Here is a 25,032-nt window from a genome sequence, read left to right as displayed (position 1 = left end):
GCTTCTCCTTATTGTTAACATTTCAGATTTGACTACCACCTCTACTGAAATCAGTCGCTGCATTGTGTTGGTGTAAATTAAATCAGGGCTTTAAGTCATGAGTCAGGTTTTTCATAGTCTGCTGATCAGCTTTGAGTCTTTCAACTGCAATTTGGTGTTGAGCCTTGCGTTTTACAAATTTTTTGTGGTGTTATTCATAGTTTGTTATGTTCCAGAACAGATTTTTGCAGTGGCAACAGCTAAGCATGACTGGTTCCATTTCTTTTCCAAACCAGCTATTTACACTTAAGTCCACCAGTTCCTCTTCACAATACAAGTACAATTTTAAAATAAAATATCTTTGCCCGAAATCACAGATTAAGCAAGTGTTTCTGCCTTTTTGGATGTCTTGCACATTCAGTGGGAAATTTGCTGAAATTTCTCCAAATTGTTAAAACTTGCCCTCATTTAGGATTGCAAACTGTCCCAGGTTTGCTGCTACACAGTATGCTAACGAGTCAGGTGTGTACAGAATGGAGCAGGAGACACAAGTCTCATAAAAGCTTTTATGTTCAGTTTTGTGTACTTTACTATTTGACCGTTATTGAGTAGTCTTGAAAATGGGTATAAAAGCTGAACATAAAATAGTCAGATGGTGTGATTTCATTAACTAAATGTATCTCTAAATTTCAGTACATTTCAGTCTCAATGGTACACAGTTCTTTAGATGTAAGTACAGTGACTTGGTAGGTACACAGAGTGCATCTGTTCATATTGCCTGGCATGGCTGCTGTCTGGGGAACTTGTGTTTAACAGCCAAATGTTAACAAATGAATTTGTGGGTTACTTCAGCTTAATTTTTAAGCTTTACCCTGTGAAATCAAGGAAACGTCGGTAAGAGTTGTGATGCAAGGTCAAAAAACCAACTTAATGTATAGATGCAGCATGTGGACGCTGGAACAGTATGAATAAAGTTGTAATTAAAGTTGCATGTGGCTATATACAGGTATTGCAGCTTATTGGTGGAAAAAGATGAAAAAAGCCCCAGCAAGTGAACCATGCCTGAATATCTCCATTGGATTCACCTGGAAGGAAGATTGCCTCATGTCATTATGTCCTAACGAAGCGCTGAGTCTTAAACAGGAGAGCAGAACACACAGAACAGGCGTCGTGGTCAGCGACCCTGACAGGGTCCCAGAGCGCACATCTGCTTGGAAATGCCACGTGCAGCTGTTGAGCAGTTCCCCCAGCAGCACAGCAAACTTTTCTTCCTCCTTCCTCCCGTTTTTGGTGTGGTTTTTTTTTTTTTTTTTTAATCCACACAAAGGGCCAAGAAATCTCTACCAGTGAACACAGCTTTTGGCCCTGGTACTGAAGGCAGAAGTCCAGTGGTGCGCAGGCCAGATCACTTCAGCTGGAAGGTATTGTGCTGCTGTTTATTTTGGAAATGCAGATGCAGTTTATTCTTGTGTTCAGTGTTCTGGTGTCACCAGTTCCCAGGAACAAGATCTTGGCCTCATGCACATCAGTGAAAAACATCCATACATTTCTGCGAGACGGGGAGCCCATCCATGTTCCCTCAGTGAACAGAGCTAGCTGTAAACGTGTCGCTGTGTGTGCAGGATGGCATTTGCCTTCGGTGGGAATAAAACCAGTGCTCACTTGTCTGCTAGCAGTGCTTTTGGGGACATCTTAGGTGTTGGTGGGATTTAAGCACTCGTTGCTTCCCACTGCTGCTGTTCTGTGTTTCCTGAGATAATTGTCTGTGGACGGCTTAACGATTTTTTCAGAATTACACAGTTTTCTCATGCTGGCTACAGTGCTGCACATTTTTTTTAGGTATTCTAGTAAAAAGTTATTTCTGAAGGTGCAAATACCTGTGTTCAAGTTAGCTTTTCTGGTTGAGAAGTAATTTTCTGTGGCTGGGTAAGAGCAAAGGAGTCACTCCAGCACAGGGAACTTGGCCCTTTTGGTAAGAAAGTACACCAGTTCCTGAAGGTGACTGTCGTGGGGGAGTGTTTTTGAGACTATTTTTGCTTCGTGCACCTGCTCGGCGGAGCCTGAGTGTGGCTGGTGGCCGAGTGCTGGGGGTAGAGAGCTGCCTGGGGTCCGGGGGGGTGAGGAGCCGGGATCGAGAGGGACGTGGGTGACCTGAGTATCGGTGCCCGGGGGGGCGTAGGGAAGGGAGGTGGCAGTGGCGATGACGGAGTGGAGCCCCTTAGGCCCGGCCGCGGAGGGCCTTGGGCTGGGAAAAGGGCAGCGCGGCGGGACCCGCCGTCGCCAAGTTTGCCGGTGCCGTGGACATGCTGCTCCCCTCAGCCCGGGCTGCGGCGCGGGGAGGAGCGCGGAGGCGGCGGGCCCGGCCCTGCGCGCCCCGTCTCCGTGCGCGGGTCGCTGAGCCCGGCGGCCACCCTGTCCCCCAGCGCGCCCCGGCCGGGCGGCCTCGCGGCGGGCGGGCGCCGCTTCGCCTCACGGGCGGCGGGCGGGGCGCGGCGGGGGGGCGGCCCGTGCTCGGCGGCGGGGCCGGGGAGCGCGGAGCGGGGCGGGCCGGGGCGGCGCGGGGCGCCTCCCGCAGGGGAGCGGGGAAGGCGCGGCCGCCCCCTCGGCTCCGGGCAGCGCGGGGCCGCGCGGCCGCCCCCGAGATGTTTAACCGGGCCGTCAGCCGGCTCAGCAGGAAGCGCCCGCCGTCAGGTAAGGGGTGGGGGGTGCCCGCGGGCCCCGGCCCCGGCCGCTCCCGCCGGAGGAAGCGCCGCCGGCAGGGGAAGGGCTGCGCTTCATCTTCCCACCGAGCGCCGGGGAAGGAGAGCGGGGCCGAGCCCCCTCCCGGGGCGGAGGGCGGCGAGCGGCGAGCGGGGCGGGGGGGGCCTGGCCGGCAGCGCCTCTCCCGCCCTTTCGGCGGCCCGGCGGTTCCTGGCAGCCCGGCTGCCCCCGGCGCGGCCCCACCGGCTGAGGGGAGCGCGGAGCACGCCCCGGCAGCGCCTGCCGCCCAGGTCCGTTACCTGGGCCGCGCCGGCTCCCTGGAGCCCGCGTCCGGCCGGGCTGGGCGGGCTGCAGCCCCCGCAGGGCGGTCCCGCCGCGCCGCGGAGCTGTCCCGCGGCTCTCCATGGCGGCGGGCGCGGCTGTGCCGGGCTGGCGGCGGGGCCTGCCGCCGGGGCGCTGCGGGGCTGGCCGTGCCCGCGGGGGAGCGCCGGGCTCCCCGCTCCGGCGGCCGCACGGAGGGGGGAGCCGGGCTCTGCCGGGGCTGACGCCTCGTCAGCCAGATCTTCACGGCGAGCTTCTGCCTGTCGCCGTTACCGGTAGCGAGGCGATAGCCCGGGACGGCAGTGCGCGGTTGTTCGAGCTCTAAAGGGGCTTTGAGGAGTTTGCCTTGGGAGGGAGCGCCTCAAACCGGAGCGGAGATCGCCACGGAGCGGCAAACGCAGGGCTTCGCCGTTCGCCCCGCAGCAGGCGCCGTAACGCCTTTGTGCTGTACGGGCACCCATGGCGCGCTCCCCGGTGCTCCGCGCCGGCCGGCTCAAAGCCGGGAACTTGCTAAAACAGTTGGAGTCGAAGTTACAAACTCAAACCCCCCGAAAACAACGCCCCGTTTTATAACATGCAATAAGAAGTTACAGTCTTTCTAAGAAAAGCCAAACGCTGTGTTTGTCTAGTGTTGTTTTTTTGTTTTTTGTTGGTTTTGGTTTTTTTTTTTCAAAGGGACGTATGTCTGGCAAACACTTCCAGAGATGCTACAAAAGCGGAACGTCCCTTTAGTTTCCTTCCTTATAGTTAAAAGTGGAATCCAGTAGCCATCTGTTGGTAAGAGACAGACAAAAGAGGATGTTGAGGTTCATGCTTTGAACAACCAAAGCATGTGAACGACAGCCTTTCTCTAGCGAAAAGGTCTACAATTCAGCTGCTACTAGGAAAAATTTGTTGTGCGAGGATCCATCCAGTGGCACATGGATACATGGAAAGTAAGGGAATTTTCCCTTTTCAGCTGCTTGCTTATGAAATTTCCCACTGTTTCATAACCTTGGATGTATTAATTCTGGACTGGTGATTGTTGCTGGACAGGCACTCTGGTGACGGTAGGAAAAGACAAGGTATCCGGGTACTTTTAAAGTAATAATAAAGGTTTGTGGCTCGCAGCTTTTACAATCCAGGTGAAAAAGGGGAAAATGCAGGCGGTGCAATCAAAAGTTCTTCAAGAAGAAATTGAGAAGGTTTTTCTTAACTTTGTTTATTAACATTTAAATACACAATAGGGAATATGCTGACTTGGTGCTTCTGTCATATGTGTGTGCCGGTTGTCTTTTGTTACAGAGTTTGCGAAAAGTGTGTGTGGGAAAGAGGCAGTTAGGTAGGCAATGCATTCAGCAGGATTTTTGTGAAGGCTGTGAGCCACGTAGGCCACTGTATCAACAGTTTGAGAGTGACAGCAGCTTGGGAAACCGTTGCAGTGTGTAGCCCTTCTGGAAGGCAGACGGATTAGCATGTCTAACTCAATTAGCTGTGGCTGAGTCTCTAAAAGTTTGATGGGTTCCCACATTTTTTTTGTGCTTGTCGAAAGCAAGGGCCAAAACCATGAGTTTTGACCTGAGTTGTAAATTCGATGCTCTTGATGCTTTCTGTGGTTTCAGTCCAAGTGCTTGTTTGGAGAATGGCAAATATTTGCCATTTTTGATACCACACTTCAACTAATAATTACAGTGTTATTAGTGCTGCACTTACTGTTACATCTGTCGCTTACAAAGAGCCTTTATCCACACTCTTAATGTGGCAGTGCTATTGTGTGATGGGGGAAGGCAGCTTCTGTAGGACTCTTCTCTGAAGTAATGCTCCAGCTAATATAAGTGCCTATTAGTTGGCTCCAAATACATTAATTTAGAGAAGTACAGGGTTCTTCTCTAAATTAACGGTGCTGTTAAAATAAGCACTTAATCATTTGCTGTGCTTTTAGGAGCAGCTGGCCACTGCACATCATGTTAGCAGTTGTGTTATGGTCATATGCTCAGTGGAAGGTTTGCTTCAGCAGAGACTCTACAACTGTGCTCCGCAGTGAATCCGTTGTTGGCTTTCTCTGCCTCTTGGTTTCTGACCTGTATAAAAGATAGCAAGCACTCTCCTATGATATCAAGAAATGTAGTTAGCATATTTATCATCTGTTGTACATTCTCTGTGTTACTTTTAGAGAAATATTGGTGGAAGAACTGCCATTTTGTAATAATTTTTGATGCACAAAATTGCCTCCTGGTTTTCAGTAACAGAAAATGTCTGCCTTCCTCGTTTAAATGATGATGCTGATGTATATGTTTTGGTTGGTAAACATTGGTATTGAGCTTGTTTCCCAGTGTATCTTACATAAATTTTTGGCTAGGTGATTTTAATAGGGGAAAGTTATCTTTATAAATAGCAAACAGAGATAAATAGGTTTCAGGAGGGTCATTCATGTAATTACATTTATTGCAGTATTGCTTCTAAAATAAATTGTTTCAGACTTTCATTAAATAGTACTTCAGCGGAAGTATAATTTTTAAGGTAATTCAGTAACACGTTATGAAATGTGCATGTGGGCATTATCTTCTTGAGTCATTTGTGGGGAAAACCTCTTTCCTATTTTAAGGTCTTAAAAAATCTAGAAATCTCACATCAAATCGGGTAAATAAAAACAGCATGTGGAGGTGGGGTCGCTTTTGTATTAGAAAAAATATTTGTGATGGCATATTTGATGGGGTATAATAAAAATACCCAGTGGTTTTAATATCCCCGTAAACTTCAGGGTGTTTCTCGCTGTCATGTGTCACATGCAGCGTATTTACATTCTCACTGAAGGGGAGTGTTAATGTTTTATCGTGGTTGCAAAGGGATCCTGAGCACCGGGATGAATGGTCAGCCTGGAGGGAGAGAGCTTGATCAGTGCCATGCACACAGACCTGAGCTCTCCAGAGCTGTTGGCACAATCCCTGGCGTGGCTTTGGCCCCTGCCAGCTGTGTTGCCCCAGGCACAGCTGGCAGGGTGGTACCAGGCAGGTGATGTCCCCAGCAGCCTGTTTGGATGCAGTAACTGTGTTTTGGGGGGACTGCCCAGCACAGGAGCTGTGCTGCAGTACCTGATAGCAGGGTCCAGGAGTGTTCTCTGACCTTGTGTTGATTATGTGCAGGCGGTCTGAGCGTCTGCCTCCACTGAGACACTGTGGCTGGTGTCCCCTGCCTCAGTGTGGACTGATGCTGGGAGCTGTAGCCTGGGCTGAGCTGGGATCGTGGTTGCTGGTGGCACCCATGCTGGCTCAGCAGAGCTGCCCAGCACCTGCAGCTTCCCAAACCCTCTGTGCTGGGGAACGGCCAGCTTGAATAAAAGCGAGGCAAAGGGTAAATTAAAGTGTTGCATTGTACAAGCAATGGACGGGCAAGCCTCATCTCAGAATCACAGTACTCTTTGGGTTGCGGGGAGCTGGTTAAGTGAGGAAACGAATGACAGAGTTGTGTACCACAAGGTGTAGCAGAACAGGCATAAGAAGAAGTCATGTACATCCTCCCTTAGAAATAAAATCTCACTCCCATAAGTTCTGTGCTAAATCATATATTAAATAGGGGAATGGCCTGGTTCTTCAGGCCGTTAGCACCCGTACACACAGAGCTGCCATTCTGCAGCTCCTCAGAAAACAAGAGCTTCAGATAACAAAAGATTCAAGCTCCGCAGAGGCAATTGTGTTCTGCTTCAATGTACCTGGTTATTCCCACTTAAATCTCACAGATTTTAGTGAGGTTAGATGCTGAGATACTTTGAGTCAGGTTCCTAAAATAAATTTTGCAGGCAGTAATCAAGAATCACATCCTTTTGCATGAGGGGAGAGGAAACTGAGGCAGAGTTAACTCACTGTAGTCTTGTGTCATACATGAAGCCTGCAGTGTAGTGGTTTGGAGACAATCCTCAGGTTCTGACTCCTGACCTTTAACTAGCAGACTGTGTCTCACACAGAGCTGTAGCTATTCTTGCTGCTTTGGGGACCAATCTGTCACAGTGCTTACCCAACTTGGTTATCATCTTTGATCCTGGAAGGTTTAGTGCAGGTATGGAATCATGCATTCATTGTGTAAGAAGTCTAAAGTTGGTGCTGTCACTGCACCACAGAGCCAGAGCAGGACAGACAACAGAGAGACAGGATTTACACATGAAAAATGTAGCCTGCAGTGACTGTTTGCTCGATCGTTTCAGAAACGTTCTTTTCTTTTACATCTGTATTTACCTGGGGCATAAGTGCAGATCTCTTGGTGGCTCCATTACCTCTTTTCCAGCCTTGTAATTTCTCCTGTGTAAAAAAACCACTGCTATCAAGGGAGGAGATGTTAATTCATTTAAAACAGTGGTCCTTCTCACTGTTAGAAAAACAAATGGAATCGACAGGTTGCTACCAACCAAAACTCAACAGGCTTTGCTGTCGTGCCAATATTTTGTAGGGCTTTAGCCTTAGCATTTATCATTCTAGCTACCAGCTGAAAAGGGCATCTGCATAGATATCTGCATAGATAGTTTTTTCAGATACTTGCTGAGGTTTAGTTTCATGGTGGAGGAAAAAGGGTTTTTTTTGACGGAACTTAAGCAGAAGTTACTAAGATCCATATTTCAAATAAGTTGATAGGGAGAAATGAAGGAGTTATAAAAATAAATAGAAACTGTACTGATTACAGTAAGAGTTTTGTGCACCTTTCCAGTGTGTGGAAAGCTCTTAGCCTGACTTCTCATGGCCTGCATTCCTGCTGTCTTCTCTGGGCATTTTGTGTGTGAGAGGAAGGGACGCCAAGTGCTTTATGTCTGTTTCAGAGTTTTTCAGATCAGCAGTGAAATTCCTGGAGTCTTCCCAAGTAATAGGTTTTCTGATGAGTAGCCAGCAAACAATTTTTTTGGCATCACCAGCCTTGGATGTAACGTACTTGTCCCTGGGATAAAAACATTCAAAAATGTATACCATCTCTCCTGTTTGTGAGAAGGCTGGCTGGCAGATAAGATGTGGGTACAGTCCAGTACACCTTATAAAAGCAGGACTTCGGCAGACTTGAAAACAAACAAGCAAACAGAAAAAACACCCAAATACCACTTACCCAATAACAGGTTGACTCAGCTGGAATGAGGCTCTTCTGCCAGCTGTCTTTCCTCCCGTTAGACTAGGTTAACATTTTGGACTTGTTCTGCTAAACAAAACATTATTTTTCTTTCTCTCTTTGCCTTTTCCCAACCTCCAGTGGTGATTCCTTTCTTAAAAATAAATTTCATGTGTGTGACTGACCAGGATTTGCTTTCTAGAAGCCAATGTCGCCGACAGTGTCAGAAAAAAAGGCAAATGGTCCTTTTACTACACAGGCTGCGGTCATTGTGTTCCACATGCAAAAGGTGCTTGAACTCCTATAAAACAGCGACGGTGCCTGCTTACATGCTCATGAATTATATAACTGCAAGGCATTTTTGCCTCTTTGCAGGCAAAGCACAATTCAAATATGTGTGTGTGTTTATTTTCAATTTTATGGTGTTTCCTTTAAAGAGAGCAGCTGTAATCCAAGGATGCAGAGGGCAGTGGGGAAGAAATGCATGTGAAATTCATCACTTCTAACTAAGACGGCTTTTTTTTCATTTTTTTCCAGAGATAAATGACAGTGAGGGTCACCCAAGCAGCAGCCACCAAACCTTGAAAGGAACCTCAAAATGGGCTACATCACTGGAGAACCTCCTTGAAGATCCAGAAGGAGTGAAACGATTTAGGGTTGCTATATTAACTATGGATTTTTTTATAAAGCGAAATTAGCATTTAAAGCTGAATGAGTCGCAGCATGAATGGTGCCGCTGTGGCAGTGCTGTAGGCACATAGGCGTGCATCCTTCTAGATACGTACCCTGAGCAGAGGTGGCAGAACTGGAGCTGTGGCATTTGCTGAGCTTCTGAAGTAGTGCCTTTTGCCTTCTACCACTGCAGCTTGCTCTCGTAAGGCACATGGAAGACTTTTGGTTGCATTTTTCTAATCGGATCTATCAGCTGTTGCAAGGATTAAGTTACTGTTGGATAAACTACAGTCCTTGAGCCGCTGGTCTCTCTTGCCAAGCATTATTTATCACTGAGGACTGATCCTGCACTCTTTATTCTCATACATTGTCCTTACTTAAACAGTGAGTTACCACTAACGGCTCCTGAGCCCCATAACTGCATGTGGCTCTTACTCTGTGTTGCAGCAGCTGTACTGAAAATAATTCCCTTTAAGTTTACTACAGAGTGTGGGCTTGTGCAGCTCAAAATGCAGGCTTGAGGCTTAATTAGGTGAGGGTGGCGAATTTGTTTTTTCAAGGCAAAGCTTTCTCGCCATATTAGCTGTAGGAATGGGAACTACCTACTTGAGTATGGTTTTGCTATACCGAGCACTGATAAAATACCCTGGGATAAAATGGTTTCCTGCCAGACTGGTTGGAAATGTGATGTACATTAGAATTACAAAACACTGTGATTTAGAATATTTAAAAAAAAAAAAAAATCTTGGTGCTATATAATTCTTGGCGTTACTTAGTCTCTATTTTCTAACACTTTTAAGAAAACTGATGATCTCAGAGCTGTAAATATTTCGGTTTTTACATTTTAAAAAGAAATTTAGTGTACATTTTTCCCCATTTTAAAACACGCCTCACTTTTGGAGGAATGTGCTTTGTTTAAACACTGTCTAGAGAGCTCAAATACATCTTCTGCTTTAGTTTGCTGAAGTGAATTTATTGCCAATGACAATCATGTTTAGAAATTTTTATTTGTAGAGATTTTACTCAAAAAAACCCCGGAAAGATACTAGATGAGAATCTAAAGTGATCTGTGACTCTTATTAGAATAGTCATTATACTCACCTGCTAATTAATTCATATATTTTTGGATTTTCCTTTGAGTAATGACCATAACATTGCTTGAGTTATTTAGGGGAGACTGAAGAATCCCTTTTTGTTAGTTACTGATATGCTCTGAGATTAAATGTGGCTCATCATTCTCCTGGAATGTGCTTTCAAAGTGCTGAATATCTGATTGTTCATTTGTGTCTTGGTAGTGTGCAGATGCACTAATGCAGTAGTTCTGTTACACCGTATTATGTAAACTCACACCCTGGTAAAGCTAGCTGTAGGCAGCTTCTAGTTTTAATGGCTATAGTAGGAAGAGAGAAAAACAACTGAGAAATTGGATCCTAAGTTTTATTTGTTTTCTCTCTTCCCTAGGAGTTTTTAAAGAAAGAATTTAGTGAAGAAAATGTTTTGTTCTGGCTAGCATGTGAAGAATTTAAGAAAACACAGGGAAAAAAACAGGTATGTTTCTGAAATGAATTTGACTTTTCAACAAAGGTTCCGTAGCAGAGCTGGAGCTATAACGTTTCTGTTGTATAACATGCTTCATGTGGGTGCAAATAAATATATTTGAAGGAATTGTGCTGAAATCATTGTGGTGGAATTGTTTGGAAACAAAGCTGGTTTTATTTCGAATCAAAACAAAATGCTGAAATTGTTGTTTCTCATGTTTTGAAAACTGAACTTTTGTTGTTGCTTGGCAATAGCAAAAGGTTTAATTCAGTGATATTGCACCATCTTGCTTGAAAATATAAAGATATTTAATTCAGGACTTTTTTTTTAAAGCATAGAAAATTCATTACATGAGAATATATACCATTATAATATTTTAGCAGGACATAAAAATAACAAACAGCACAAACAAAACGTTTTATGATGCCAAAAAGAAAAGTTTTGCCTTATCACATTACAAGTTGCAAAACAAAAGAAATTGAGGATCCATTTAGACATTTCCATTTAAGTATTTATTCAAATTGATGCCTACAGATCATTTTCATTTTCATGAAAGCTATAATTTTCTAGTAGAAAATACTCTATTGGAAATTTTTCAGTCAGCTATGTCAATTGAATTTTTTTCACTGCTTGAGTCTTGGTCTGTGTTTAGACCCACCAGGAACACAGGATCCACTTTCACAATTAGGGTTTGAAGCCTATAGAGTCAGGCCTAAAATATGTACCGTGTGTTGTTTGCTTCTTTCTGGAAAAGGTTTTGTAATTTTTTTTTTATTTTTATTTTTTTTTGAGAAATTCCAAATTTATTTAATCTTTGAGATGAGGATTCCGTGAACATGAAATGAAGTTGTTTCAAAACTCCAACTGAGCATCGCTGTCCTTGAGAGTCAGACTCCTAAATCCCATAAGCTCTTTTTTTGAAATCCCACCTTTACGCTTTTCATGTGTCTGCAGCTCTTGTTGCCAAAGGGAGCATTTTAGAAGGCAACGGGTACAAATGTACAGCCCCTTTTGCAATCTTCTGGCCAAAGTAGAGTACCATGAGCAGGTGAGGCTGAGAAAATGCCAGTTAAACCTGGTTCAAATGGGACCATACATGCTTTTAGTAACGTCATAAATGTCAAGGAATAGGAATCAGGTGGCAGAACTGTGTTACTAGGGGTATTACAGAGTGCAGGCATAAGAGAGCTGTATCCAGACTGCAGGATTCCTCTCTTAAGTTCAGTCAATACTGTCAGCTAAAACTGTTTCCAGCAGGTTTTCAACAAAAAATTTCCCTGGATTTTCAACAAAACATATTTTTGAGGAGGGGGGAGGGAGGAGTCTACTTTCTGTAAATATTCTATATTTTGCACTGAAAAAGCATTCCCCTTAAAACAATTTGCTTGTTTCAGTTGTGAATATTTTTGTATATTGATAGATCCATAAAAAAAAGAAGACAAGTATTTGCAAGAAGAGGAAAGTGTTCAATTTGACTGTGCACTTTGTAATATTTAGCAGTATTTCAGCTTTGTGTATTTCATTGCTTCCCTTCCTCGTTAAGGTCCACAAATGCAGATAGTCTTCAGAAAAGAATAACTAATCAGGCTATTTTTCTGTAAGATGTAAGGAGAAAGAGAAAGGAAGTAAATGATATGGGATAAAAGAGAGAACTGTGCTGGATGCCACTATGATGGCAGCAGTGTCAGTAGGTAGAGTGGGGCTGGGAGTCATCCTCTCCCCTTGCCTGTAAGGGAATGTTTCAGCTGCCGCCTGTCTGGGTTGCACTGGAAGCCAACCTCCTGCCTGGGCAAATGTGGTACCGTCGCTCCCACTGACCTGGCTCTGCTTCGGCACAAGCTGCAGATCTCATTATTATCATTTTGTGACAAAGCATTTCCTCTCTTTTGTCCCCAGATGTCCATGCAGCGTCTTGGCGGCTGTGTTCAGTATGATGGGCTGGGGATCTAGGTGTTCTTGATCTCTCTACTCCGTTAAAAACATTTGCTTTCTGAGGTGGTGAAGTAGAGGCCGGCATAACAGTCCATGACCAAATAGGAAGAACCCTTTGCTTTGTACAGGGCAGATATTTTTTCTTTGTACCCTGTACAGTGTCCTTGCCAGGGGGTATGTAGCCTTTTCTTGATACCCCTTGGACAGGTATCAAACTGCATTTTGAAATGGAAATGAAAGTGGAAAATCCTTCTGTAAGGTCCCGCATTTGCAGTGGGATAATAACTGTATTTTCCCTTCCTAAATAATTTCCATCTTTTTAGCTATTTTAGGATTGCACATGCTAGTACAGGAAATGGTAAACTGATGTATAGAGATAGTAACTTAGTGAATTCTTGAATGAATTGCCAAATGAATGGACAGAGACTTAAGTTTAGCTAAATTACGCAGTACTGATCATTACACAGTATGGTCAATCTGGAATCTACTACTGCCAAAGCTGTTATGGCTGGCTAGAATAAATGTGCTTTAGAATGACACAGACTTACAGTTAGAGCTACTGCTTATGGATGGATTTGTTTAGATCATTTACAAAGCCAGAAAAAGCACTAAACCCAGAAATCTTCCCAGTGTTTATGATAGCATGAAGCACGAATTTGTCTTCTGAAAGTGACTCTTGCAGAAATCATTTTGTATCTAATGTGAGCAAAGTATTCTAAAACCAACTTTTTACTTGTTTTATAACCTGCTTCTCATTAAAACTGGTTTACCACAGAAACTAGCTCATAGATACTTAGACTTCTGGTCAGATGAAGCCGATTTCAATTTAACCTGGATTGAATGGGATTTTTGTTTTCTGTTTTTTAAAGTATAAGATAAATGTTTTGTTACTTGATGTGAGAGTGTTAGCGTGGAGTTTTTCTTGGTTGGTTTAAACTTGCACAAAAGTCACCACACCTGGCCAGTGGATTAAGTATTCATTGTGTCTAGTGTTATTGTCATCCCTTCGATGTCAGCCCGGAGCAGTGTTTGGTTTTGTACAGGCTGTTGTACCGTCGTCAGAGTGGTTGGCTCACTAAATGTTCTGCCCTTCCCTCCCTTCTGGTCTTTGCAGGTAGGTGCAGGCTCGCTCTGCGGCTTTCTGTTGGCTGCAAACTGTCTCACTGCCTTAGTGCCATTCTAAGAAAATATCCTGGGCCCTTCCTCAAGACTTACTAAATTCGGTTCAGTTGTTACTCTAACCACAGTCACGTGGGCTCAGCCTAGAAGCTGACTTATATCAAGCCAACACAGGCAGATCTTGCAAGATGCCGTGCAGATACATCTTCTCTGTCCCCTTCCTCTTGAATGTGAGCCGCCGCGTGGCCAGGATTGCTAGATCACCGGACCGGAGGGAGGGCTGGCAAGGATCAGCCAGGCTCTTCTTGGCTGTTGTGTTGGCTTTAGACTAGTGGTGAGGATGCTTAGTCAGGAGCAGGCAGAAATGGAATTCAGACCAGACTGCTCTGTGAGATTGTATTTGTTTTCCTGTTTGGGTGGGCTATACAAAATGCAGGCGTGTTTCAGGGAGCAGGGGAGGTTTTCAGCATCTGCGGAGCTGGGCAGCAAGCAGACTGAAATACTTGGGCTAGGCAGATTTTAGATGGGCTGAATTCAGCCTATCTTCTTGCAGCAGAAAAGCACAAATTCCTCCCCTCAACTCAAGACACATCTCTGCAGTTAAAGAAAAAAAAAAAAGGATATCCCTTTAAAATTGAAGTTAAAATAGAAAAGTGATTTTTAGCAAAGACTGAGGAAGGAATTAGGTCAAGTCCACTTGTAGCAGTGATCTCTTCTGCCACCCATATGGTTCTCATCTTAGGCCACATTTAATTATTGAAATGGGAGTGGTGGGGATAAGTGAATAAAATTGAACTTTAAATATTTTATTGGAGTTAGTCATATGCTGTTGCATTTGTGACTGTCAATGAAATAAACATGTCCATTGCGCTAATTCCCAAGGGTTAAATGTTTCTTCTCTTGCAGCTTGTAAATTACAGATTGTAACAAATGCTTCAAACAACAGGAAATCTTTTCAGCTTTTGCTAAAACCCACCAAAATGCCTGTGTTGAGAAGTTTTGTAGAGGACAATTTCAGAACAAAGTGTACCTATTCAAGAGTTTCTTCTGCCACTTCCTATGTGGAATGTGGCAATGGTTAAGCAGGACTGGGTAATGCTGCACAGCTGCTAACTGCTGGAGCTCGTTCTGATGAGCGTCTGGGACTTCCATTCACCTCATTTGGGAGCCACGCGTGCTTGAGAGCTGAATTTGACCTTAGGAAAGGAAGTGGGAAAAAATACTGTATCCACTTGAAATAGTGAGGGGGGTTTCTGTAGACAGAACTTTGTTCTCCAAATGGGAATTTGGCACGGATGCTGGGGTGAGCACACAGATGTAAGTGAAAAGTGCCAGAAATCCTTTAATAACCACCTGTGAACAAGATCCCAGTTTAAGTGTTGTTTAAATTCCAGAGTAGAGTCCCCTGTGCTGAGGCATTAGTTTCAGGCTGACGCAGAACAAAGAATGCCACCCACTGAGTGGGGAACATCGCTGTCTCCTCTGCTTGAACCCAGCTCTCCCTGAATGTCATTTGGGGATGTATAAACATACTGGCAACTTTAACTGTACTGTCTTCTCTTTGGTTTTTTTTGTTTTTGTTTTTTTTGGGGGGTTTTTTGTTTTTTTTTTTAAATGTAGTTAAACTGATGTTCTGCCACTAAAGCACAGACTTAGCGTAACAGTTGTTCCCCGTGCAGCAGACCTGTGAAGTTTAGCTGTGCATTGCCATATTTCCCCATTACTATAAAGTCAGGTCCCCTGTGTCTCTCCAATGACCCCCTCTCCCTACCACAGCTTTTTCACTTCCTTTCTTTGTCATTCTTCCCCACAAAATCCAGAGATCCTCCCCATTTCACCAACCTCCCACACAATCCTCTTGTTCCTCTACCGTGTTCTTTAAACTTCCTCACAGTACTTCTAGTTTTGTGTTTCCCCTCAGGCCTTCCTCTACTCATTCTCTACAGTGCCCAGCTTGCTCCTGTTTTCCATGGGTGAACAGCATCTTGTGGCTGACAAGGAGCTATGTGTGCGTTGATTAGCTAGCAGTTCAAGTACATAACTTTTGGTCCTATACTGCAGCTTTTCCCTTGGTGCATGTGCTGCTGTTCCTCCCCTTTCCTTTCTCTTGCTGCTCTTTTCCATTGAATCAATAGGAGGGTAATTATTTCTCAGTCCTTTGCCCGTCTCTTAAATATGATTGAAATTGGACAGCAGGTTCAAAAGTTATTTAGGTAGGACTGAGTCAGTACAATCACTTGTGCTTGCTTGTATGCAATAATAGCTAAAGGTACCTTTACTCTGCATTAGGGTATTAGCTTTACTAGTTAAAGCAGTCGCAACTCTGATTGATTGGATTAATTGCTCATTTAGAACAGATGTGGCTGACCTGGTCCTCCCTGGCCTGTGAAACTGGAAAGATTGGAAAATGTTAAAAACACTTCATTGTGACCTAATGCACCTGACACATGACCTATCATGAATAATCTGGTTTAAAAAGGAATACTCCTGAAAAATGTGTGTCCCCTTCAGCAGTGAGAGTTAACTCTTTAGGTCTTGTGAATTGTCAAACATGTGTAGCTTTTCTTCTAATTATCCCCAAATGTTGATTCTCAGCTGTAAAACATGAAAGAAATTCTGTGACTCCTTCATGGACAAGGATTTAAATGCTTCCTTCTTCAGGCTCGCTTCCCATCAAAGACACAGCCCTTGAGTTGGTGCTGATCTGGACATGTGGTTGCTCATTAGATGTGCAGTGGGGAGCACTGATGAGTACCCATGTCCTGGGATCGTACAGCGCCTGCTGCTGCATGGGCTTTGCTTTCGGTGTGCAGAATGCAGATTGCAGCAGGGAGGCTTGCCTCCTGCCTGGCTTGTCTTTCTTCTCCCCCACTGGCATCCTCTTATCCAACCTTCTGGTCAAGGGGGAGCTTGCATTGAATTTCTGAGATTGTGACCACTCGTTTACTGCTTTGAAGCCTAAAGATGCTGGGCTGGGTCAAAACTGTTACTGATTTATCAAGAGAAGAACACTGAAGCACGATTGCTGAAATCAGGGCAAAAGCTAACAAACAGCTTAATGCAAGTCACACCTACCCTTATTTATTAGCCTTCAGAGGCTCCTGAGAGTCTTATTTTTACTATTAGCAAAGTTGTTGGGTTTTTTAATCATCTAGTCAGTGTTGCACGTGAGCTGCACTGAGGTAAAAACATAGTTAGGACAAAGCATGCAGTATGACGAGGTTATCTAGCAGTAGTATGGATTACGTGCTAACTTTGCTTGGTTTTGCCTTGCAGTAAGACTAAGTTTTCACAGTGCTTTTTCCTCTGGGTTCCTTGCACATAGTGATTATCTGTTAGTAAAAATAGCCTTCTAAATAGTAAAGACAAAGCCCAGTTGATGATTCTGGGCAGTTTTACACTGGATACTCAGATTCAAACATTGCAACCTACTGTTTAACCAAAGTGCTGAGTACTGATAGCTTCCACTAATGTTGCCAGTTCAGGAGTTGGCCTACAGAGGTGTTTTTCCTCCAGTTCAAATGAAGGTACGCAAATAAGCTAATTGATATATACTTGTTTTGTTACTTTTCATTTTTAATTCAGACTAATTTTTGGTTTTAGAATGTGAACCTGAAAAACTCGGTGACCTAGAGCAGTCTCCAACAAAACATAGCAAATACAGAGAATATTCCTACAGCAAATAATTCTTTAAATAAATATGTCCTTTTGCAGATGCAAGAAAAAGCTAAAGAAATATATATGACTTTCCTGTCCAGTAAAGCTTCCTCCCAAGTCAATGTGGAAGGGCAGTCCCGTTTGAATGAGACCATTTTGGAGACACCTCACCCTCTCATGTTTCAGAAGCTCCAGGACCAGGTAAAATTATTTTCTGCAAGAACAGTTTCTTTGGGTTTTATCTGCTTTTAATGGACTCTGCTTTCTAAGCCCAAGCTAGTGTAGGGAAGTTGAGAATCTGCCTGCTGTGGTATGGAGGGAACAGGTAAGCACAGAGCTGGGTTGCTTCCGTGTTTGGGATATTAGTGCAGCTGCTCTGAGGGTGGATGCACCATACCCCAGGTTCTTGGCCCTGTCTAACTAGCGCCAATTAGTTAAAAGACTCAACACAACTATGCTAATTCCTAGTGCAGGATTTTCCTGGAAAATGGGATGAAGTTTTCTCCTGGGTTCCTCTGCCAGTAGCTTGAGAATCACCCAGCTGACTAACTTTGTGCCTACGTTTTCCTGTGTATTCACTTGCACTGAGTCATTGCTGATGTTTGTTTCCGTCGTTGCCACTGGTTTCCTTGAGAGCTCAAGATTCTTCACTTTGTTTTGTTTTGGTATTTGTATTGATTTAAATATAATGCAATTTTCTGAAAAGCTTCCACTTCTGTAGCCCACAAAACTCGAAAGAGGAGTTAGTATCTGCTTTGCCTTTTTCTGTAGAACTTGGGAGGTCTGGCAGAAATTAGATGACATTTTGCAGGCATGTCTTCTGGTGGTAAATTTTCTTGATATTTAGCTTATTTTGAAGCATAAGTTACCAAGTGAGTCATTCTTATCTGCAGCTTTCCAGCACTTGTAGTCTGTACTATTTTTAATTTCTGTACCATCCTCAGGACTACCTGTATTTTCCATTTGGGTCTTTTGTGGAGAAAGCACACTGATTTAAATAGTGTTTTCAACCCATTTCACATCAGGCATTGAATATGTTACTTGCACAGCGACTGGGTCAGTTTAAGTGGTCTGAGAAGCAAAGGCTCTGCTGTCTTTCAAGCAGATTCTAAGTCATTAGCAGTGGAAATGTCTGAAACCCAGTTTCTATGTGAAGAAGCAAAGTTTTTTGTGGAAGAACTTCAGACTTGGGGGAGGGGAAAGAAAATGTTCTGGTAAATCTAAGCGGTGCGGTTCAGGGTGGGTGAAGCTAGAGAGACTACTGAAGTTAAAAGGTTTTGCGGTTTTGCAAGCGAGTATGCACATGAACAGCATGGGAATAGTAATACCTGAACTGGAAACATGCTAGATCAGGGGTAGAGGAATCCCACTAGTGTGGGAAGAAAGTCTGTGAACTTTTAAATCCAAATGCAGAGCATTTATGGGTTGTTGCAGGTTTCCACTGCTTGAAGCTTCTGTTTATTGCTGTTAGATAATAGTTCAGGAAGAGTTATGGTTTTCTCTAGTTTTTCATCCTTATAAAGTTATGATGAGTGGTATAATTCGTTCTCTAAAGAACAGTGTTAACTACTGCTGGCACTGTGTGTCTGAAGTATAAAAAGGCAGAGCTTGAAAGCCAGTCTGGTCTATGGCATTGCTGGTAACTAGCACTTCAGTTCTCTAGAGACCTACTGATTTAAATGGGGCTGCTTGTGGGGTGTGTTTTTGTGCTCATGGGATGGCCTTAAATAAGTAACTTGGAGGCAGTTGTTCATGCTAAACAAAGAAATGGTGTTAGAGTGGGTCTTAGAAATCTCTAGATTTCCAAATATTTACAGGGTAAATGTTCCTGCTCCACAGAGGTGATGAGAGGAGGGAAAAAGAGAATTCTGCTTTTGCACATGATTATAAAATCTTTCTGTTCTGCGCATTTGGCTGACCAGACTCCAGAAGATTTTGATTTTACAGAGCTCTTTCTCTCTGGGAGATGCTTTAAATAATACGAGGAGCAAGAGGGGTCTAAGTTCTTAACACTGACTTATGAAGTTTTAACAAGCAATGTCTTCCTTACTTTTTTTTTTTCCCCTTGAGTTGGTTGGATAAATTTCACTATATTGTAGCAAGCCAGTGCCAGGAGGTGTAATTTAACTTTGCTTAACTGCATTGATTTGGGTCTACACTGAGAGAGTATTTTGGGAATTTTAGTCTTCCAATATGTAGCTTATAAAGCAAGGTTTCCACTGTTTTAAATGTGAACTTAAATACTTAAGAATGTAAACGAACAATGGTTAGTAACATGCTTCATATAATTTACTTGCAATGGAGCTATTTCAGCAAACACACAGACAAGAACACTGAAGTTTTGTGTGTTTGCGTTTATCTGTCCAGGTTCCTTGAGGATGTGAAATGAAAAAGCAGTTTGAGATTGTTATTTTTTTTTACCCCTAACAAACAGTTTTGTTACGTGTTTGCACTATCAGTTAGAAACGAGGCATGTAAAGGTAAAGCTCTAGTAATCCACACATGCAGGTCAGAATCCAGAAACTTGTCTTGGAAATTTAGTTACTCTGAGTACCATAAAATGTAATCAGTCATGAAGCATGACTCAGAGAGGCTCTGCCAGTGAAATAATAGGCAGAGGGTGATGTAGGCTTTGGTTTTGCCTCAATTACAGTTTTGAGGTTTACTTTTTTCCTTCCCCTCTGTTTTGAGACCAAGCAAAATATAGTTCTGACCTTGACACCTGAACAGATTCCAGGCTCCTCTCCCAAGCCATTTTGTTTTCAGAAAACTCCAAGTGAGTTCTAGATTTTTTTGTCTTAAATGGGTATAAATAGAAGAGAAAGCAGTTACGTCGAGGAATAAGCCTAAACTCAAGCCCTGGGAGAGAAAAGCTATACTCGGCGCTGATGTTGTTCTTCCATGCTAGCTGTATACTGGCTATGAGAAAAAGGGCAGGTCTTGGGCCAGCGAAAAGCCTAATTGAATCCATCACTAATTTTAAACCACATTTTAACTGGCAAATTACACCTGTACCCGATCAGCTCTTTGAGGCAGGAACCTGCAACTTATCTGATATTGCCCAAGACCAGTCTTGGCATTTGGTTGTGTAGTAGTCTAAAAAGGATCGGAAAATTGGCAGAAGTTTAAGAAACATTGATTAAACCAGTTATTTCAGTCTGGATTCAGTTTGCAGTTTCAGTATTTGTGTAAATTATTTAGAGGCTTTTCTTAATTACTGTACCAGCACAGGCTGGGGCTGGCCTGCTGCGGGGCAGCTCTGCGGGGACAGGACTGGGGGTTCTGGGGGGCAGCAAGTTGCCTGTGAGCCAGCAGTGGCCCTGTGGCCAAGGAGGCCAGTGGGACCCTGGGGGGCATGAGGAAGAACATGGCCAGCAGGTGGAGGGAGGTGATCCTCCCCCTCTGCTCTGCCCTGCTGAGGCTGCCCCTGGAGTGCTGGGTCCATACTGGGCTCCCCAGTTCGGGAGAGACGGGGAACTGCTGGGGAGGGGCCAGCGGAGGGTACCAAGATGGTGAGGGGACTGGAGCATCCCCCGTATGAGGAAAGGCTGAGGGGGCTGGGGCTGCTCAGCCTGGAGAAGAGAAGGCTGAGGGGAGCTCGTCGATGCCTACAAACATCTCAAGGGCGAGTGCCAAGAGGACGGGGCCAGGCTCCTTTCAGTGGTGCCCAGTGACGGGACAAGGGGCAACGGGCACAGACTGCAGCACAAGAAGTTCCTGTTGAATATGAGGAAGAACAGCTTTACCTGGAGGGTGACGGAGCACTGGCACAGGCTGCCCAGAGAGGCTGCGGGGTCTCCTTCTCTGGAGACATTCAAAACCCGCCTGGACACGACTCTGTGCAACCTGCTCAAGGTGAGCCTGCTTTAGCAGGGGTTGGACTAGATGAGCTCCAGAGGTGCCTTCCAACCCCAGCCACCCTGTGATGCTGTGATCCAGATGCTCTGCCTTTATAGTGAGCTATTCTGTAATGTATAAGAGTAACTGCAGTCAGAAAGGTGCCTAAAAGGTACCTCTTCTTCAGCTCTGCTTTGTCCCTCTGAGTATCTTCCAATCACCCTGCCAGAAGCATACCCTCACTAGGTTTTACTGCTGGTGGCTCTGCAGGCCTGAGGCTGCTGTGGCAGGGGACCAGGTAATGTCTTGGCTTGTCCGCATGTGCAGTTACCTGATCATCAGGTGTAAAATCCTATGTATTGACCATGGTATATCACCTCCCACCTTCAGTATTAGGTTGTCACAATTAGCTGTTGTGAAAACCATCATCTGATTCTTAAACTATTAAAGACATTATTGCAAAACAGTGACCATGGAACCTACAATATTGTTTGCTACATTCAGCCCTTTTTGAGAGTTTGAAGTGTATTTTAATGTCATGCTTTTTAGTAATGCTTTAGTCCTAACAGAAGAAAAATACCTTATAATTCATATACTATCCTTCTCATTTAAAATCTAGTTTTACTTAGGTAATTTTTTTTATCTTTATTTCCACCTCTTACCAGATATTCAACCTCATGAAATACGACAGCTACAGCCGCTTCTTAAAATCAGACATATTCCTAAACCATAAGAAGTGCGAGGAGCAAGAGGAGAATTCACCAGAGGCTCAGACCGCAGCTAAAAGAGCATCAAGAATTTACAACACATGATACAATTAATCTCTTCAGGAGAGCCAGTACAATAACTAAATCACACTCAGGAACAGTCTAGGTTTATAGCAGTTGCATTTAGGGCTTGAAAAGCTCAGAACCTTTTTAGGAGATACTTACCTTAATTGCTTGAATGACTAATTGTTTTTGCATGATAGCTAATAACCAAACACCCATGGGAAGACTGTTTCCTTGCTAAAAGGCTGAGGTATTCCTCCATAGCATGAATTGCATTTCATATTTTACAAATTAAAATGCTTTCAGGTTTTGTATTTTCTTTTGTGAGGCGTCATGATGATGAGAAATGGGAGATAGGGTGGTTGTTTTTTTATTTTTGCCTTATAATTTTTATTTGTGACTGGCTTTTATGTTCTGAACTGCTGGGAGAAGCTGCTGAGGAGTACATTACATGTTACTTTGTGGATGAGTCATTCATAGCAAACTTAATCATGAACGGACAGTGTCTTTCAGGGTTCAGCTCAATAGAATCCGATCCCTTCCTATCTAACGTTGTTCTTTCAAGGTGATAATGTGTTTTGCTTTGCCTTTATTGTTGAATCACAATGCTTGTCTAGTCATGATTTTTGTTTCTGTATTTCTTAAATTTCCCCCATTTTTTTGCAATAGACAATCACCTTCTTCAGAGGATGGGATAATCTGTATTCCCTTGGGAACAAAAGCTCTAAGATAGAGTATCTGAAGAACTTCTAACAGCCATTAGGAAACCTGACAGCTAATAAACCGCTCTGGGCACGCTGATTTCAGCAAAGCTTGACCAGGGCATGTCCTGCATGTCAGCATAATGTCGGTGTCAGGTGGTGGTATTGAGAAACATCTGATCTCTCCTGTGTCTTCTGAGCAATCCTGCTCTGTGTGACGAGACTACTTTGGCAAAGGACCAGCCAGCAAAGTCTGGCTTTGTTTTACCGGAGTCTTTCTACTAGAATCACCCTGCCTAATTTTGTTGGCCCTGGAGAAGTATTTCAGGGTTTCCTAATTGTAACTTTCGATAGCTGCAGTGGAACAGGGGGTAGACATTGTGGTTTAGCCATTCTCACATCAGGCTTGAGGGGAGGGGGAATTTATTTCTGGCCAGAGCAATCAAAGATGAAATGTCAGGGTGGTAAAGGAAGATGCTCCCAATGAGCCTTCCATATGTCCTGGGACCATGTCAGAGCTGAAAAGCACACTTTGGCATACAATTTTTCATGTGTTCATATGTTTTTGTAATTAATTCACTGCAGTGTTACTAAATTGCAGTTGAAGTTGGGAATTCATATTAGCTACATGCTCTTATTTACAAGCTTCGCGTTCATTATTTACTCTTTCATTTTTCGCACTGCTTTTCTTGAACTTTTGTTTGTGTGCTGGCTAATCTAAATGCACAGTTAGCTTTTGATAATTTTGTAGTTCTTTTTTTTTTGTCAGAAGGGCCAGATATATTTTATACATTATGGTTGCTATCAGTGTTTTAAAACTAAGTTCTAGATTGTAATTTTTGAGGATGCAGACTCACTTGGTAGACATGATTATTTCTTTTAACTCTGAGCCACTTTTGCAGGTAATGTGTAAAGAAAACTGTTTCCATAGGCTCTTCCCTAGTTAGAAGTAAGAGCGGGAATGGGAGTTCTGATTCTTCCCCCAGGGCTAAATGGCCTGTTCATTTTTAGAAAATCAAAGATGTCATTGCCTCCGTGTGCATGTTTTTAAGATTTAATTCTTACACACTGAGTTAATTTTCGTTTTATGCTCTCAAAAGATTTAATGGTGAAGTAATAATCTTGCTTGAGGCACTTTCAGTGATATTTGACCTCATGCTTAAGTTGTATTTCAATGTTTTGCTGGATAGGAACAAAGTAAACACATGCATGGACCCTTTTGTTGCGATGGGGCCTAGGAAATGGGACCATCCTGTTCTGGACTTGCCAACTATTTGTAATCTCAGGATTACCTGTTTTGAAAAGTCACTGTAATAAAGAACTCTTAATACACCTGCAGAGGATGGAACTTCTGATACCGTTGAAGTCCTTGGGAGTGCACAGCTTAAACACATTTAGGAGTTGGGATTTGTCTCTTCCCAGTAATTGCAGCAGAAGTCTAAGTGATATTGAAAAATGCAGGTTGGGGACCTTTGTGGGAAAAATGCAGAATGAGCTCTTACATTCATCACATGGATGCGCAGTAGATTCATTTTTAATCATATTGATTTTAAAAACGCATGAGTAAGGGAGAAGAGTCTTTGACTATCGTGTTTTAAAATAATAATAATAAAAAATAAAACCAGAAGCTGTATGAACAATGGTAGTGCATTAAGGAGAGAAAGCACTCCTTTGTAGCTGCTTATAAACAACATTTCGCTTGGGAATATGCTCCCTACCAGGTACTGTCTGATTTGCTTTTTAAGAGCAAATGCCCCATAGGAGTAGACACAAAGGTGCTTTAAACTACTACCAACCAAAAGCTACTCAAACAGAAATGTATTTTTAAGCAGCATCTCAGTGCCTATGATATTTATTTCAATACCTATGATGTTTCAAAGATAATATGCCTAAATCCACAAAAATCTTAATCTTTGAATTGCTCTTTTGCCTCAGCAGTGAAAGTTCATTGCCCCATTTGGCTGTCTTATTTGTGATGTCTGAGTTTGGTTTGTTTTTCAAAAGAAAACCAACAACTAGACTTGCATGGTGCAGAAATCAAAGTTTTTTTCCTGTCCTAGATTATATGTGTTTTCCAGTAAAAGAGCAATCAAAGTAAAATCGTGCAAGCAGATGTCTGTAAGTGCAGCATGTATATATGTGGAGAAGGTTATTTTGCTTCTGTTGGTATTATCACTGATCAAACTTACTTTGTGAAATATATGACATTTTCTTTGTGTGGCATAGAACAAATCGCACAGACAGAAAAAGAACTGAGTTTCCCTGTAAGCAAATCCTGTATTCCAGGAACAACTGTAAACATTGCATCAAACCTCAGGCTGTAAGTGGGTACTCGGAGTTGCTTTATGTAGAGATTAAAGATAGGATCTACTCCTTTTCATAGAACTTACACTGAAGGTATGTGCACAAAAAGCAAGCAAGAGAAGTTTCGTGCCTGACTGCATGCCTTAAACTCTACCCTTTTGTGTATTTCTCAGCTAAAAATTAAAATATTCTCAAATACACCAAATCCACGTGCTAGCACTTCTTTTATGTTTTGAACAGAGTTTGGGCCAAGATCACTTAGTTATCCCATTTTCTGCTTTCAGTCCCTGTTAACACAGTTGCTTACATTCTATCATACATGGTCCGTTTTTCTCTTGGAAGACAGGAAGATGGGATGTCACAATGGGTTTCAGTTCTGAGTGAGCTGTTGTCTGAATTTCAGAAAGTCACCTGCACAGCAGAAGATGCTTCTTGTACCT

General features: G+C 43.3%; 1 protein-coding gene across 2 annotated transcripts; it reads left to right on the top strand.

Moving 5' to 3' along the window:
* The first annotated feature begins 2,504 nt into the window (after nt 1–2,504).
* RGS10 (regulator of G protein signaling 10) lies at nt 2,505–24,797 on the top strand. Of its 2 annotated transcripts, none has more exons than XM_055793604.1 (5): nt 2,505–2,670; nt 8,599–8,717; nt 10,195–10,281; nt 17,038–17,181; nt 21,483–24,797. In XM_055793604.1, the coding sequence occupies exons 1-5, from the start codon at nt 2,622–2,624 to the stop codon at nt 21,627–21,629; spliced, it is 546 nt and encodes a 181-aa protein (XP_055649579.1). In that variant the 5' UTR covers nt 2,505–2,621; the 3' UTR covers nt 21,630–24,797. The 2 variants fall into 2 exon arrangements, with proteins under 2 accessions (XP_055649579.1, XP_027645812.1); XM_027790011.2 differs by lacking the exon at nt 2,505–2,670 and adding an exon at nt 3,779–3,935.
* Nucleotides 24,798–25,032: the final 235 nt, after the last annotated feature.

This window comes from Falco peregrinus, chromosome 1, assembly GCF_023634155.1.
Source record: "Falco peregrinus isolate bFalPer1 chromosome 1, bFalPer1.pri, whole genome shotgun sequence".
In the NCBI taxonomy this organism is placed as follows: domain Eukaryota; kingdom Metazoa; phylum Chordata; class Aves; order Falconiformes; family Falconidae; genus Falco; species Falco peregrinus.
This window is presented reverse-complemented; position numbering and strand designations above follow the sequence as displayed.